Source organism: Mesoplodon densirostris, chromosome 19 (genome assembly GCF_025265405.1).
Source record: "Mesoplodon densirostris isolate mMesDen1 chromosome 19, mMesDen1 primary haplotype, whole genome shotgun sequence".
Taxonomy (NCBI): Eukaryota; Metazoa; Chordata; class Mammalia; order Artiodactyla; family Ziphiidae; genus Mesoplodon; species Mesoplodon densirostris.
Window position 1 is genome coordinate 20911359 of NC_082679.1, and position 15789 is coordinate 20927147.

General features: G+C 38.9%; 1 protein-coding gene across 2 annotated transcripts in view; it reads right to left on the bottom strand.

Moving 5' to 3' along the window:
• The window catches only part of URI1 (URI1 prefoldin like chaperone), a 65855-nt gene extending 55250 nt beyond the window's left edge, over positions 1-10605 (bottom strand). For both annotated transcript variants that reach the window (XM_060085066.1, XM_060085065.1), the window contains exon 1: positions 10165-10605. In XM_060085066.1, coding sequence (XP_059941049.1) covers positions 10165-10269 — 105 coding nt within the window. In that variant the 5' untranslated portion in view covers positions 10270-10605. The remainder of the gene's footprint in view (positions 1-10164) is intronic.
• Positions 10606-15789: the final 5184 nt, after the last annotated feature.

Sequence of the window (15789 nt, forward strand, 5' to 3'; positions counted from 1 at the left end):
AGACGACAATATCCTAGGTGAATTTTCTCAAAACTCAACAATCAATGAGTAATAAACAAAATTAACTCAAAGTTGATCAATGACCTAAAAATAAGAGCTAAAACCATAAAACTCTCAGAAGAAAACCTAGGTGTAAATCTTCATGAACTTGGATTTGGCAATGGGTTTCTACATATGACACCAAAAGCAGGAACAAAAAAAGAAAAAATAGATAAACTGGACTTAATCAAAATTTTAAAACTTGGGACTTCACTGGTGGCACAGTGGTTAAGAATCCGCCTGCCAATGCAGGAGACACAGGTTCAAGCCCTGGTCCGGGAAGATCCCACATGCCGTGGAGCAACAAAGCCCGTGTGTCACAACTACTGAGCCTCCACTCTAGAGCCCATGAGCCACAACTACTGAAGCCCATGCGCCTAGAACTTGTGCTCCACAATAAGAGAAGCCACAGCAATGAGAAGCCCACGCACCACAACGGAAAGTAGCCCCTGCTCGCAACAACTAGAGAAAGCCCACGCACAGCAATGAAGATCCAACGCAGCCAAAAAATAAATAAAATAAAATAAAAAATTTTAAAAAAATTTAAAAACTTTTGTGCATAAAAGGACATTATCATTAAAGTGAAAAGACAGCATACAGTATGGGAGAAAATATTTGTAAATCATATATCTGAAAAGGGTTTAAATACCTAGAATAAATAAAGAACAACTACAACTCAACAACAAAAAGACGACCCAGGGCTTCCCTGGTGGCGCAGTGGTTGAGAGTGCACCTGCTGATGCAGGGGACATGGGTTTGTGCCCCGGTCTGGAGGATCCCACATGCCACGGAGCGGCTGGGCCCGTGAGCCATGGCCGCTGAGCTTGTGCATCCAGAGCCTGTGCTCCACAATGGGAGAGGCCACAACAGTGAAAGAACCGTGTACTGCAAAAAAAAAAAAAAAAAAAAAAAAAGATGACCCAATTTAAAAATAGACAAAGGACTTACATAGACATTTCTCCAAAGAAAATACAAAAATGGCCAATAAACACACGAAAAGGGACTTCCCTGGTGGTCCAGTGGGTAAGACTCCGTGCTCCCAATGCAGGGGTCCGGAGTTCGATCCCTGGTCAGGGAACTAGATCCCGTATGCATGCCACAACTAAAGATCGCATGTACTGCAACTAAGACCCAGCACAGCCCAAAAAAAACAAAAACAAACAAAAAAACACACACACATGAAATGATGCTCAACATCCTTTTTCATTAGAGAAATGCAAATCAAAATCACAATAGGTCAATGACATTAACACCTATTAGGATAGCTCTATTCCAAAAAAAAAAAAAAAGGAAACTGTTGACAAGGACGTGGAGAAATTGGAAACCTCATACATTGCTGGTTGGAATGTAAAACTGTGCCAACGCTGTGGAAAACAGTTTGGCAGTTCCTCAAAAAGTTAAACACAGTATTACCTTGTGACTCAGCAATTCCACTCCTGGGTATATATCCCAAAGAACTGAAAACAGGGACTATAACAGATAACTCATACACCAACGTTCATAGCCACATTATTCCAAGAGTAAAAAAGTGGAAACAATCCATGTGTTCATCAACAGTTGAATGGATAAACAAAATGTGGTATATGTATACAACGGAATATTATTCAGCCATAAAAAGGAGTAAAGTTGTAATACATGCCACAACACAGATGAACCTTGAAAACATTAAGCCAATCACGAAAGGACAAGTATTTTATGATTCTACATCTATGAAATATCTAGAATTGGCAAGTTCATATAGAAAGAAAGTAGATTAGAGATTACCAGGGGCTCAAAGGAGGGGAGAATTGGGCACTAGTTCTCAGTTCCCCATCTGTGAAATCAGAAGTTGGACTAAAACACTGGTAAGTTTAGTTTAGTTCCTTGGACCACTTCCCTGGCAGCTACTGAAAGTGGGTGCAAGGAACAGAGATACTCATCCCCCTCCCAGCCCCTCCACACGCAACTTCTCCCTCATTAAAGGAGAGTAACTTAGCTTTCACCTGTTTTACATACTGGATTTTTGAATAAGGTTTTATTTTAATGAAGAAAGCTCTGTGCCTAAAAAAAAAAAAAGTTTGACTACCAGTAGTTTCTATGATCTTTAAATCTAAATATTCTGAAGTTTGGTTAATTCAGCTAATTGATACAAGTTACCCTCACTCCATACTGTTAAAGAAGAAGAGTCTCAATAATGTTTCATTAGAAACAAAAAAAGATTGGGCTTCCCTGGTGGCGCAGTGGTTGAGAGTCCGCCTGCCGATGCAGGGGACACGGGTTCGTGCCCCGATCCCGGAAGATCCCACATGCCGTGGAGCGGCTGGGCCCGCGAGCCATGGCCGCGGAGCCTGTGTGTCCGGAGCCTGTGCTCCGCAACGGGAGAGGCCACAGCAGTGAGAGGCCCGCGTACAGCAAAAAAAAAAAAAAAAAAAAAAAAAAAAGATTTTTACCAGTATTATGTATCTATATTTTGACAAATAAGTGCAGTATAAAAAAGTTGACCCGAAAAGTTTAAAAAAAGCAGTTAAAAATAAATAGCTTTACAAATTATTGTAGAAACAATACAAAAGATGGTTAAAATTCTCATTGAGGAAAAACCAAAACATGTCCAGTGGTATAAAAGCTCTTCCCTTGCAAGAAACGGAAATAAAGCCTGAAGACCCAGTTTGGTTTCGCTACTGAAAAATGTACAAAATAACTTAGAAAAACCAGTTGAGGTTAAACGTTGTGAGCCCACTACTTGTACCTGCCTACTCTTGATCTGGGGAAAACTGATAACCATAGAGCAAGGCAGAGCTGATGGTAGGACAGCCAAGAGTTCTCCATCTGGGAGTCCATCCTACATTAACCTTCAAGTAAAAGTGATAGTTGCATCACAGTGAATGTAATTAATCTCACTGAACTGTACACTTAAAACTGGTTAAGGGGCTTCCCTGGTGGGGCAGTGGTTGAGGGTCCACCTGCCGGTGCAGGACACACGGGTTCAGGCCCTGGTCTGGGGGGATCCCACATGCCGCGGAGCGGCTGGCCCCATGGGCCGCAACTGCTGAGCCTGCGCGTCTGGAGCCTGTGCTCCGCAGCGGGAGGGGCCGCGATAGTGAGGGGCCCGCACACCGTGATGAGGAGTGGCCCCCGCTTGCCACAACTAGAGAAAGCCCTCGCACAGAAGCGAAGACCCAGCACAGCCATAAATAAATAAATAAAAATTTTAAAAAAAAACTGGTTATTGCTGGAAAGAAAGATCTCTAAATTCTTTTTTTTCCCACTCCGATAAGTTTTTAGGCTTCTTGAGGACAGAGATTAGGGAGGAAAACCCTGAAGCACTGGAAATGAGTTTTGAAAGCAGGAATTATGTAAATGGTTTATTTTTGTACCTCCCTAAGTTCTAGAACAGACCATGCCAACCAGGAAGAGAACTACATATATCTGAATATAGCAGATGTTGAATAAAGGGGGACCGACTTGAAGGAGAAAAGAATCAATAAACGAACAATATACTTCTAAGAACAACAAAAAAAGTAGGGTATTCCCACCCACTTAGTCATTCAACAAGAAGAACTTCATCATGTAACAGTCTGCAACAAGAACTCGGACATTTTTCTAAAAAGATATGTGGCAATATTCTTAAATGTCTTATGATCTTTGTGCACCAAACTTTACTTAATACAAAGAAGATTACTGTGTTTAAATTCTTATTAAAATATCCAATAAAAATGGGTTTCACTATCCCTTATCCTTACTTCTGTACATTACTTGTAAAAATTACTTTAAATAAAAAGTAAAAAGATCCCTTGGACCTAGATGGTAAATGGTGATGACTATTTTTCCTGGTATACTGAAGGTTAATACATTTCTTAGCCCTGTCCACTGAAAGGGCCTTGATGCAATAATACCCCAGTGGCAATGAGCACAACTTGGGCCCAGGTCTAGGTTTCTCAGCATTTCTCATTAAAAAGAACCAGGGCTCTTTGAAGAAATAGTTAATTTCAGAAATAAGACAAGAAAGCTACAAGGGAAGCCTGGGACACCTTGTGCCAGAAAAAAAGGTAATGACCAAAAGGATCATGAGAAATGCCAAAAGGATGCTGGAGTCAGCTTGAAGGGGCTCCCACTGGCCAAATTTAGGACAATTCGAGCATCAAAAGGAAAAAGGAAAAATTGTAACACACTGAATTAAAAAACAAATAAAAAGGGTCTACACTAATACTAAAAGGGGGGGAAAGGGCTCCTCTTTACAGAAAAATGCCAGCTATAAACGTAGATGGTTAGAAAACCACTAATTTGCAAACACGGATATAATAACTGATTCAGGCAAGGATCATCCATGGTAAAGGGTTGTTGGGGAACAGGATATTTACAATGGCTTCAAGTATTTAATAAGTACTTTTAAAGTTCTTATTCCTTACACAAGGGAACAGGTACCTAAGGTGAAGAGATATCTCAGGTACCATCTTAAACAAGTAATTAGCAACACCAATAATAGAATAAAGTAACACTGTATGTCTCCTGCTGTGATGCAATAGGAAGTCATCATCAACTATGTATTATTCTTGCCAAAAATGATTATTTAATTCTGTTTCTTCATAAGTACATTCATCAGACATCTCTAAATTGTGGGCATTCTGTAAGTAAACTGTTGTAAACTCTTCAAAAATACCAATTTCATAAAAACAAAAGAATGTAGAGGGATTGTTTCAGATGAAAGGAAATTAAAGAGATAAGACGCTAAATGCAGCCTGTGACGGGATCTTGGATTGAAAAATGTTACAAAGAACACTTTTAGAAAAACTGGGAAAATGTGAATATGCCAAATAATATTATTGTGTGTCAATGTTCATTTCTTGGGTGAAAAAAAGAGATATGATTATGTAGAAGAATGACCTTGCTCCAAAATGATATATGCTTAAGTATTAAGACATGATAATACCTGCAATTTACTTTCAAATGGTTCTACAAGGAAAAAAAGAAAAGAAAATACAGAAAGAGAAAGAAAAGGCAAATGAGACAAAATAGGATTGATGACTCAAACTATTCTTTAAACTTTTCTGTTGTTTTACAATTTTTGAAAATAAAAAGCTACTTTAAAAAAAAAAAGAAAAGAAAGAAAGAAAAACTGCCTTAGGACAGACTAAAAAGATCTAGACTGACTAATCTGGAGATGAAGGCAAGAATGATACAAGCTAAAAGATTTTAAAACCCAATCTGACAACATTAGGAGAACAAAATCAAACAGTTATGATCACAGCTTAGACCCCGTGCACCTTCTTCTCCCTTTCCCCATCAGTGTTTTGGAACTATTCTTGTCTTATACTCCAATCTGGAGAGGCCTAACACAATGAATATTGATTTTCTCCCCTTGAAATACTGTATTATAATGTTTACTAATAAAAGACTAAAACCAAAGCTGTTTCTTCTCATAGCACATGACTGGCATGATAATAATCACTAACAACAACCAAAACAAACTTTTAAAATAAAATATAACTCACAAGTTATGAGTTCTGAAAACCCAATTAGCTACAAAATGTATCTTTGGCTGTAAGCAAATATTCTTACGACTCTGCCTTTCTTAAAAATGCTAAAAGAAAAGAACTACATTAGAAAGATCAAATACACATTCTTCAATAAACTACTTATAACTATTCAATTTAGAAAAAGCATTTTATTTTACAAAAAAATGCAAATAGCCAATAAATACCTGAAAAGGTTATCAACCTCATTCATTAGTTATTACTAGAATGGCTACCAAATACGGAAAGGACAGACAGTACCAAGTGGTGATGAGGACGTGGAATAGCTGGAACTTACACAACTGCTGATAGGAATGTAAATTGGCATAAGCACTTTGAAAAACAAGCATTATAAGCAAAACTGAAGACACAAATACTCCATAAGAAAGTTCAGGGCAAAAACTAGAAAAAACCTAAACTGTCCACCTGAAAAATTAAAGAAAGTTAATGAAGACTCTAACATCAAATTTGTAAACGTCTATCACAATGCCTGGCACACAAAAAAATTTATTCTATACGATGCAATCCCATAATCCCATCATTCCTCCCTTCACGCATGACAAATGGATTCTTGTCATTTAAGATTAGTATGATTCTCAAAACACATTCCAATGGTTTCTCACCTCACAAAAATAAAAACCAAAATCTTTAACAATGATCTAGTACAGCTCCTTACCTATCACAAACCATCTGTCATTTTAAATATGCCTATTCCATAACCTTACCACTAGAATGTGATCCCTGTGAAAACAAAGACTTTGTTTACTACTGCATCCTCAGCAGAGGAAGGCATTAAGTAGGTACAATCCGGCAGGTAGCAGGTACTCAATAAAAATCAGCTGAAAAATTATATGCTTGGATTCTGGGCTTGGAAAGAAGAATACCTGTGGTATGGAGTACATGACGGACAGTTTCCTAAACTATGTGCAGTTTATCATAAGAAATATGCAAACCAAAGTTAAATTAGCTGTTCTGCTTTATAAAAATTTGAAATATTTACTCTTAATGCATTTAATTCCCCAGGTTCTATATCAAGAAAGTGTAAGTTATTCCAAAATTCCAAATTACATGAGTCACTCAGTTATAATTACAATAAACTAAATAATAACATTATCTTCATGAATTTTCCAAAGTTACCATTATCCTGCAAATAAACCTAGGAAAACAATACTATATACCACTTTTTCCACAATACTATATGGCAGAATCTCAATAATTCTGTTAAAGATAATAGCATCTGGAGATATAAAACTCAGATAGAAACATCACCTTAGCCAAGAAACCAGTATTTCAGTAATGCAATTCAAAGACAGAACCAGATTTAACAAGAGGAAACTTCCCTAGAAAAGCCCAAGACACTCCACTGCAGTCCTAGGTTTAACTTTTATGGCATAGAACAGTCCAGAGAGTCTTCTAAGTAGATTCCATTTTTTCCACCAAATACTTTACTCCTATTGGCAAAAACACATTTAGTTAAAAGAAAAGAGGGGGAAAAAAGGATGATCCAAGTTCCCTCTTGTCCCTGTATCTTTGGATAGAGAATTAACAATAAACAAATCTCCAAGGAAAAAAGAAAAGGAAACCACTTGGGGAACAGATATCTGAACACCTATCTGCTCTGGAGTAAGAAACAAACCTGCCTAACTGGTGTTCAAACCAGCCAAGAGCAATTTGACAGGAGCAGAAAATATTTAGCAATTAAAGATACAACATCCCATCTTTCATTAAAATTAATTAGGTTTTATCAATAGCCTTTCTTGGAAAAAAAAAATCCCATTCAATTCACTCACTTTCAGGTAAAATAAAAAGTTAAATTGTGTGCTTTTAAAACATTTAGTGGTGCATTTTCCTATATAAACTGTGTGAATATTTATATACATATAAACATAACTAACCACACCACATAGTGTTCTACAATTTTTAATGACTGCATAAAATCTCCTCATACCAATCCCCTTATGTTGAATTTTTAGCTTTTTCATTACTATAAACAAACCTGCAGGGAACCTTTCTGTACATGTTTTTTTGCTAGATTAAAAAAAAAAGAAATAAACAGAAGTTTTAACCAAAAAATATTTTTTGAAAATGTCAGCATTAATGTCAAAAATGAGAACAATATTCAAATATTTGATCCTGTCCATTTACTACAGATGTTGTCATTTACTGAAGTTGTGGATCTTTCATGCCCCCCTCCTTTGTCTTTTTCCTTAGGTTACTAATTTTTTTCCTTGTTATTCAGTGCTCCAAAGGATAAACAAGGAAAAAACAGAGAGAGGGACCAAGATAAAATGTGTTATACTCCTTATCTGAATTAAAAAGCAAAAAATTGATGAGCAACATTTAAACCACTTTACCTAGCAGCCATTCTTAAGGTTCCCAGAGAAAATAATGCCCTGAACCTAAGGTATCCATTGCATATAAAGAATTCACTTCTCTCCTCTGCATCTAGAGCCTACTAGCTAGCTACCATCCTAGGGAAAACTGAAAATATAGTCATTCAAATAATTTTCGTCAGGATTTAATTCTCTCACAGAACCCCGGTAGGGAAAGGCAAGTCCTAAAACACATTTAATTAGACTTATATAAAGAAATACTAACTGCTATACTATAAAACTCCTATGACATTTTTTTCCTTTTCCTTCCAAGCATGTCCCAACACTTCCACTTACTAGAGTTCACTGTACTCCTACAGTTGCTGGGTTGGTTTTAAAGCCTAAAGTCCCTCACAAAAATTTGACTGATTTATTTATTTATTTATTTACTATTTACTAGATAAAGTTTTCCTATACTGAACTATAATTAAAGGATAGCTATCTAACCAGTTTATTTTGTGGCCTCATGGGTCTCTCCTGTCCACTGAAGCAGATCCGTTAAAATACAGTCTAGTCCATTTACTGAGGGAATTTATCATGAACTGGGAATGATTTTACATACCCATGACAGACATACACATGCTTATTTTATGTGCCAAAATAACATTAACACAGCACAGAAAAGTAATCTGGTACCATACTCAATGTCTACTGAAAACTGTCATCCAGGTTCCCATAGGACTGTAACTGAGAAGGCAGTTTTCAAATGCAACTGGATACCATACCAGAAAGCTGTTCAGAGCACCCCCAAACCGTATCCTTTGTATTTCAGACACACGAACATCAGAATAAAACCAAGGATTTCTCTTTTTAACATGCCAAATAGGAGAAAACATATCAAGTCAGCAGTATGCAAACATCATACTATGAAGGAGGAGAGAGTTAATTCCTCTACAGAAAGAAAGACAATGGGAGCACCATTTTCTGAGGGTCTGTTTCATCTTTTCTAAAAGACTAAAAAATGTAAATAGTTTTTGCCAAAAATGAACAAATTGGTTTCATGAAGGGCTGTCTTTTCTTCTTTATTTATTCTTCTCTTAAAGAAAGAAAAAAAAAATCACACTGTCTTACAATTTAAACGCACCGAACTTGAATTTTTAAACCCCCAACTTGAAGAAGGCCAAGTTTAAAACCCAACCATTGTATATGGTATTAGAAAAAAAAAAAAAAACGGCTCTCAGAAAGGGAAATCCAACGCACAAAATAATTTAGAACAACCAGAACAAAGTAGGAAAGGTTCCCACAATTCATCCTAACAGGTTATTTCCAAGCAAACCAGGATTTAAGTTCTATAAAAAGTTCCTTATCTAGCTAAACTGGGTATACCAGTATACCTATGTAAGTAGTCATTTTTATACAGAAATGCTCAATAGAAAAAGTTAGGAATTCCCAGTGTTTATAGTTTTTAAACAACTTCCTTACCTTTATAACCATGATACTCTCAATATGACACATTTTAAGTAAATGAAACGTTGCCTTTCAAAACAAGAATTTCAAAGATAGAAACAAACAAATGATACAGAATCCAAAGGGGAAAAAAATCTCAGATTAAACAATAACACTGTATTTCTTAGACTGGTATACTTGTTCATATACAATCCCATTAGGAAATACAAAACTTTCTTTCCTCTTTACTGGTAGATTAAAACTCATTTATATAATTGAAGTTAAAATTTAATAAAACAGCATTCTATCATGACAAATACTAAACCAAAGCTGAAACTGCACATGAAACGTTAGCATTACAAACCTAGTAAAACTTTTAAGTGCAATCAGATAAAGAGCAACAAAGAGTATACATTTTACCAACGATGAGGTAACAAGCTAAAAAAAAAAAATTAGGTGAACTATTAATTCACAGCCTGTCCTTCACCGAGAATATTCCCACGCACTGCTGTACGCATTAAGATTAAAAACTCACTTTCATACACAAGTTAAACATATTATCGCATCTCTTTTCCCCAACCCTCCCCTCCCTTCGAAGGTCAAAGTGCTCCAGACAAGACAACGAAAGCACGTGACAAAAGTTTCCCCAACACGCTTTCCAGGCCTGGAGGCTATGCTCCTCCCCCGTTCGGGGTCCGGGTTGAGCTAGGCCGGGACCAAAGGGCTGCGGCCCACCGAGGGCAGGACGGGGTCGGCGGGGGCGAACGGGGGTCAGCCCCCAGCCCCGTGGAGGGGGAACGGGGCACCGAGGACGCGCCTGAGCAAGGGCGCCTCCCGAGACCACCGGCGGAAGCGCGGGACAGAGCGCGGCCTGTTACCTTTTCCTGCTCCTCGCGGAGCCGCGCCACCTCTGGGGCGCGCAGCGGCGCCGCGGCCGAAGCTGAGGCCGAGGCGTGGGGCCCGGGGTCGGGCGGAGCCTCCATGGCGGGGCGCCGGGGCCTCAGCGGGGCGAACGAGTCCTAAATAAGTGTTTATGAAGGCGGCGTGGCCGGCGGCTGCCCAGCGCCCGCGTGCTCGCCCTCATGCACTGCGCGCCCCGCGCTGAGGAGGCCGCGCCCCACTTCTCTGCTACCGCGGCGGCAGCTGCTCGCGTCCGGGCTGCCCGCGGCCGCATCTCACACGCGCATGCCGCCCGCTGCCGCCAGCGCCCCCGCCGCTGCGGGCTCGGAGCAACAGGCCGGCCGTTGAACGCGAGAAGCCCCGATCGGGTGGCTGGGCCGAGCCAGGCGTCCTGTGGCGGCCGCTCCTCCTCCGCACCTCCCCCGTAGGCCCCGCCCCTCGTCCCGCCCAGCGCGGCACGCTGGGAAGCGCACGCAGCCTCCGCCCTTCGTCACGCCCCCGGTGATCGCGTGGCGCAGGAGAGGCGCGGCGGCGGCTGGCTTAGCTGGAGGCTAAGCTGAACTCTAGCCCTTTGGAAACTTTCATTCTAGGGAAGATCGATGCTCAGTTCACGGAGATGAGCCCTGTCTTAGCCTTGTGTCCCCCTAATGCCCCCAGTCGTTGAGCGCTGCATCTGACGGTAGGAGCTTAATTCGTGCACTAGTGCTGGTTCATAAGCATATTTAACTTTAGCAAAGTCAGCTCTTCCCTGTGCCTGTTTAATGAATTAAAATATGCGATTAAGTTTTGTTTGTGTGTTAATTACTGCACACACAATTTTTCCTTATATAAAGGTATTGTGCTTTAATTAACATATTGCTATGTATGGGCTATTTAAGAGACTTTTCAAGGATAACGTTGCCCATACTTTTCCTCTTATTTCAAAACTCTTGTGACCTCTCTCTCCTACAGCCTCTGTACACAGTAAGCACCCAATTAATGCTTAATGCATGGAATTGGCCTTGCCCTAACAATCATCTCTGCTCCAATACCTACCTAACAGTGGGATGGGTCCTGTTCCTTAAACGTTGTGCAAATGGCAATGGTCTGGGAGGTAGATGCAGTTCTCACCCTGGTGTACCTGCTTGCTAGATTTCTCTTCCCTTCTGGCCAGCTCCGCAGTCCAGATACACCCTTTTTACATTTGCTTCACAGAAAGAAGTGAGGAAAATTTGGGCAAATGGTAAATGTTAATTGCTCTCTTTTCCTCACTACATATCCGACCTCTGAAACAGGCAGTCTCTGACTGCTCTAGCACCACACCATCTGTGTATCCTCAGCTACTTCAGTAGCTTCTTCTCTGGTCTCCCTGCTCTCAGTTTCGCCCCCTGTAATGGACATTGGCAGCTGCCCACCCTATTTCCCCTCATTCAGATGTTCAAACCTAACCCACTTAGCTCTTGTGCCTGTGGGAAGCTGACCCACCTGCGGCTCCAGTAGAAGGGTAAGTGCATTTGTCGTCTAAGTAGTTGGTTCTATGAGCTGTCTACAAGAGACTCACTTTAGATTGAAAGACACAAAAGGGTTGAAAGTAAAAGGATGGTGCTGTGGGCTGAATTATCTCCCGCCTGAAATTACCATGTGGAAGTCCTAACACCCAGTACCTCAGAATGTGACTTTGCTTGGAGATAGGGCTTTAAATGTGATTAAGTTAAAATGAGGCCATTAGCATGGGCCCTAATCCAATCTGGCTGGTATCTTTATAAGAAGAGGAAATTTGGAGACACAAAGAAAAGCCAGGGGCATACATGCACAGAGGGATAATCACATGAAAAGTCAGCAAGAGGGCCTCTAACTGCAAGCCAGGGAGAGAGGTCTCAGAGTTAGCCAACCCCTTCACACCTTGATCCTGGACTTCCATCCTCCAGAACTGTGAGAAAATAAATTTCTGCTGTTTAAGCCTCCCAGTCTGTGGTATTTTGTTATGGTAGCCCTAGCAAACTAATACATCAATAACCTAACTGTATACTTTAAGGAACTAGAAAGAGAAAAGCAAACAAAACCCAAAGCTAGCAGAAGAAAGAACAAAGATTAGACTAGCGAGAAACAGAGAATAGTAAAACAACAGAGAAAATCGATGAAACCAAAGGTGGTTCTTTGGAAAGATGAATAAAATTGACAACCTTTCCTAGATTAACTAAGCAAAAGAGAGAAGACTCCAATTACTAAAATTAGAAATAAAAGTGGGACAAAATTCCAATTTTACAGAAATAAACAGGATTATATGAGAGTACTATAAACAATTGTATAACCTAGATGAAATGGACAAGTTCCTAGAAAAACAAAAACTAACAAAACTGATGCAAGAAGAAATAGAAAACTATGAAAGCCCATTAACAAGTAAGGAGAATGAATCAGTAATCAAAATCCTCCCAACAAAGAAAAATCCAGATGACTTCAAAGGTGTATTTAAAACATTTAAAGAAGAATTAACACCAATTCTTCTCAAACTCTTCCAAAAAACTGAAGAAGATGGAACACATTCTGTGAGCTCAGCAAGACAAAGACACCAAAAGAAAAGAAAACCACAGACCATGTCCCTTATTAATATAAGTGCAAAACCTTTCAATGAATACTAACACACTGAATACTGAATTCAGGAGCATATTAAAAGGATTATACACCACGATCATGTGGAATTTATCCCAGGAACACAAAGGTAATTCACCATATGAAAATCAATGAAGATAATACACCACATTAATAGAATGAAGGGGAAAAAAACTGCATGCTAATCTCAATTGATGCAGAAAAAAGCACCTGACAAAATCCAACATCCCTTTATGATAAAAACACTCAATAAACTAGGAATAGAAAGAAACCTTCTCAACATTGTAAAGGCCATACATGAAAAACCTATATCTAACATACTCAAGGGGGAAAGACAAAGTTTTTCCTCAGATCAGGAATAAGATAAGGATGTCTACTTTTACCACTTTTATCCAACATAGTACTGGAAGTTCTAATCAAAGAAATTAGACAAGGAAATGAAATGAAGCCAAATTGGGAAAAGATATAAAATTATCTCTATTGGTAGATGATATGATCTTATATGTAGAAAACTGTAAAGAATCCACAAGAAAAAAAAACATGTTAGAGTAATAAACTCAAAAAAGTTTCAGAATACAAAATCAACCGACAAAAATCAGTTACATTTATATACACTAGCATAAAAAAAGAATAAAATATTTTGTAATGAATTTAAGCAAGGAGGCATAAGAATTGTGCACTGAAAACTATAAAATGTTGTCAGAAGAAATTAAATAAAACACAAGTAAATGGAAAGACATCTATTTTCATGGGTTGGAAGACTTAATATTGTTAAGATGAGAACTATTGTGGACTGAATGTGTGTTTCCCCAAAATTTGTATGTTGAATCCTTGACCTTCAATGTACTGTATTTGGTATCCCAAATACAGGTCCTTTATGGAGGTAATTAAGGTTAAATGAGGTCATAAAAGTGAGTCCCTGATCCAATAGGATTAGTGTCCTTCTAAAAAGAGAGAGCTCACTCGCTCCACACACATACACTGAGGAAAGGCCACTGGGGGACATAATAAGAAGGCAGCCATCTGCAAGCCAAAAGGAGAGCTCTCACTGAAAACTGAATTTGCTGTCGCCTTGATCATGGACTTCTACCCTCCTGAACTATGAGAAAATAAATGTCTCTTGTTGTATTTTGCTATAGCAACCCAAGCAAATTAATACAACAATGCTCCTCAAAGGAACTGACAGATTCAAAGCAATCTTTATGAAATCTCAATGCCATTTTTTGCAGAAGTACAAAAACCCAGCCTAACTCACATGGAATTGCAATAGATTCTGAATAGCCAAAACAATCTTGAAAAAGATAAAGTTGGGAAAAGTCTCATACTTGCTGATTTCAAAACTTACTAAAAAGCTACAGTAATCAAAACACTGTGTGACTAGCATAAGGATAAACATATAGACCAATGGAATTTAATTAAAAAGCTCAAAAATAAATCCTCCCATTTATAGTAAATTGATTTTTCACAAGGGTTACAAAATCATTCAATCGGGAAAGGACAGTCTCTTCAACAAATTATCCTGGGACAATTGGATTCCATACGCAAAAGAATGAAGTTGGACCCTTAACTTACACCCACTGAGGAGTCCTCAACCAAAGTTGGCCATCAAGGCTTATGACGTCTCCCATTAATGGGTCTGATTTAGTATCCCTGCCATGCCCAGTTATAAGCTGGGAAGCATGGCCTTGGCAATGGGTTTCAGAGCATAGCAGCTGAAGCCTTTGGTCAGTTACACCCTGGCAATCAGAAATCTGCCACAGTCCACCACCGAGGACCGTGGGGTGGATGTCTCAACTGGCTAGGCTGCTTGGGTCTCTCTGTCAGAATGGGACCTTGATGCACATAGATCAATGAAACAATAGAGAACAAAAAAAGCAAATGATTTTTTACAAAGACAATGCAATGGAGAAAGAAGTCTTTCAAACAATGGTGCTAGAAAAATTAGACATCCATTTGCAAAAAAAAAAGAACCTCTACACATACTTCATATCTTACACAAAAATTAAGTTAAAATAGATCACAGACTTAAATGTAAAATACAAAACTATAAAACTTCTAGAAGGAAATACAAGAGAAAATCTACATCAACTTGGGTTTGGCAAAATAGATAAATTGAACTTTATCAAAATTAAAAACACTTGCTCTGCAAAATATACTGCTAAGAGAATGGGAAAAAAACAAAACAAAACAAAAAACAAGCCACAGACTGGGAGAAAATATTTTCAAATCACATATCTGATAAAGGATCTGATAAAGGACTTATATCCAGAAAAATATAGAACTCTTATTAAAGTTTAACAATATGGAAACAACCCAATTAAAAAACAGGCAAAAGATCTGAATAGACACTTCATCAAAGAAGATATGTAGATGTCAAATAAGCATGTAAAAAGATGCTCAACATCATTTATCATAGGGAAATGCAAATTAAAATAACAGTGAGATACTACCACACATCTACTGGAACTGCTACAATCCAGAAAACAGACAATGCCAATTTCTGGCTAGGATATGGAGCAACAGGAATCCTCTTCTGTTACATGGGAATACAAAAGGGTAACAGCCACTTTGGAAGATAGTTTGGTGATTTTGCACAAAGTTAACATAGACTTACCATACTACCCAGCAATCGCACTCCCAGGCATAACCCACCTGATCTGAAAATTTATATCATCACGAAAACCTGCATGCAAATGTTTATTGCAGCAAAGTAGGGTTACTTTGCATGGTTTTAGTTAACATAATATTGTGCAAATCAAGAACTGCCTGTTTTGGATTTATTACTTCCTGTCTTGGGGTCTCACTTTCCTCCAACAAGGGGAGTGACTTGGGGATTCCTGAGTGCCTTTTACCCTGGTGTTGGGGAACTCAGGGGTCTACAGATGTCCCCCTGCCTCTGTGCCATTGAGGCGCAAATACACCTTAACCTGGCTGGCTTCACACTTAGGGTTGCCAGATTTAGCAAAGAAAAATATAGGAAACATGGTTAAATTTGAATTTCAGATAAACAATAT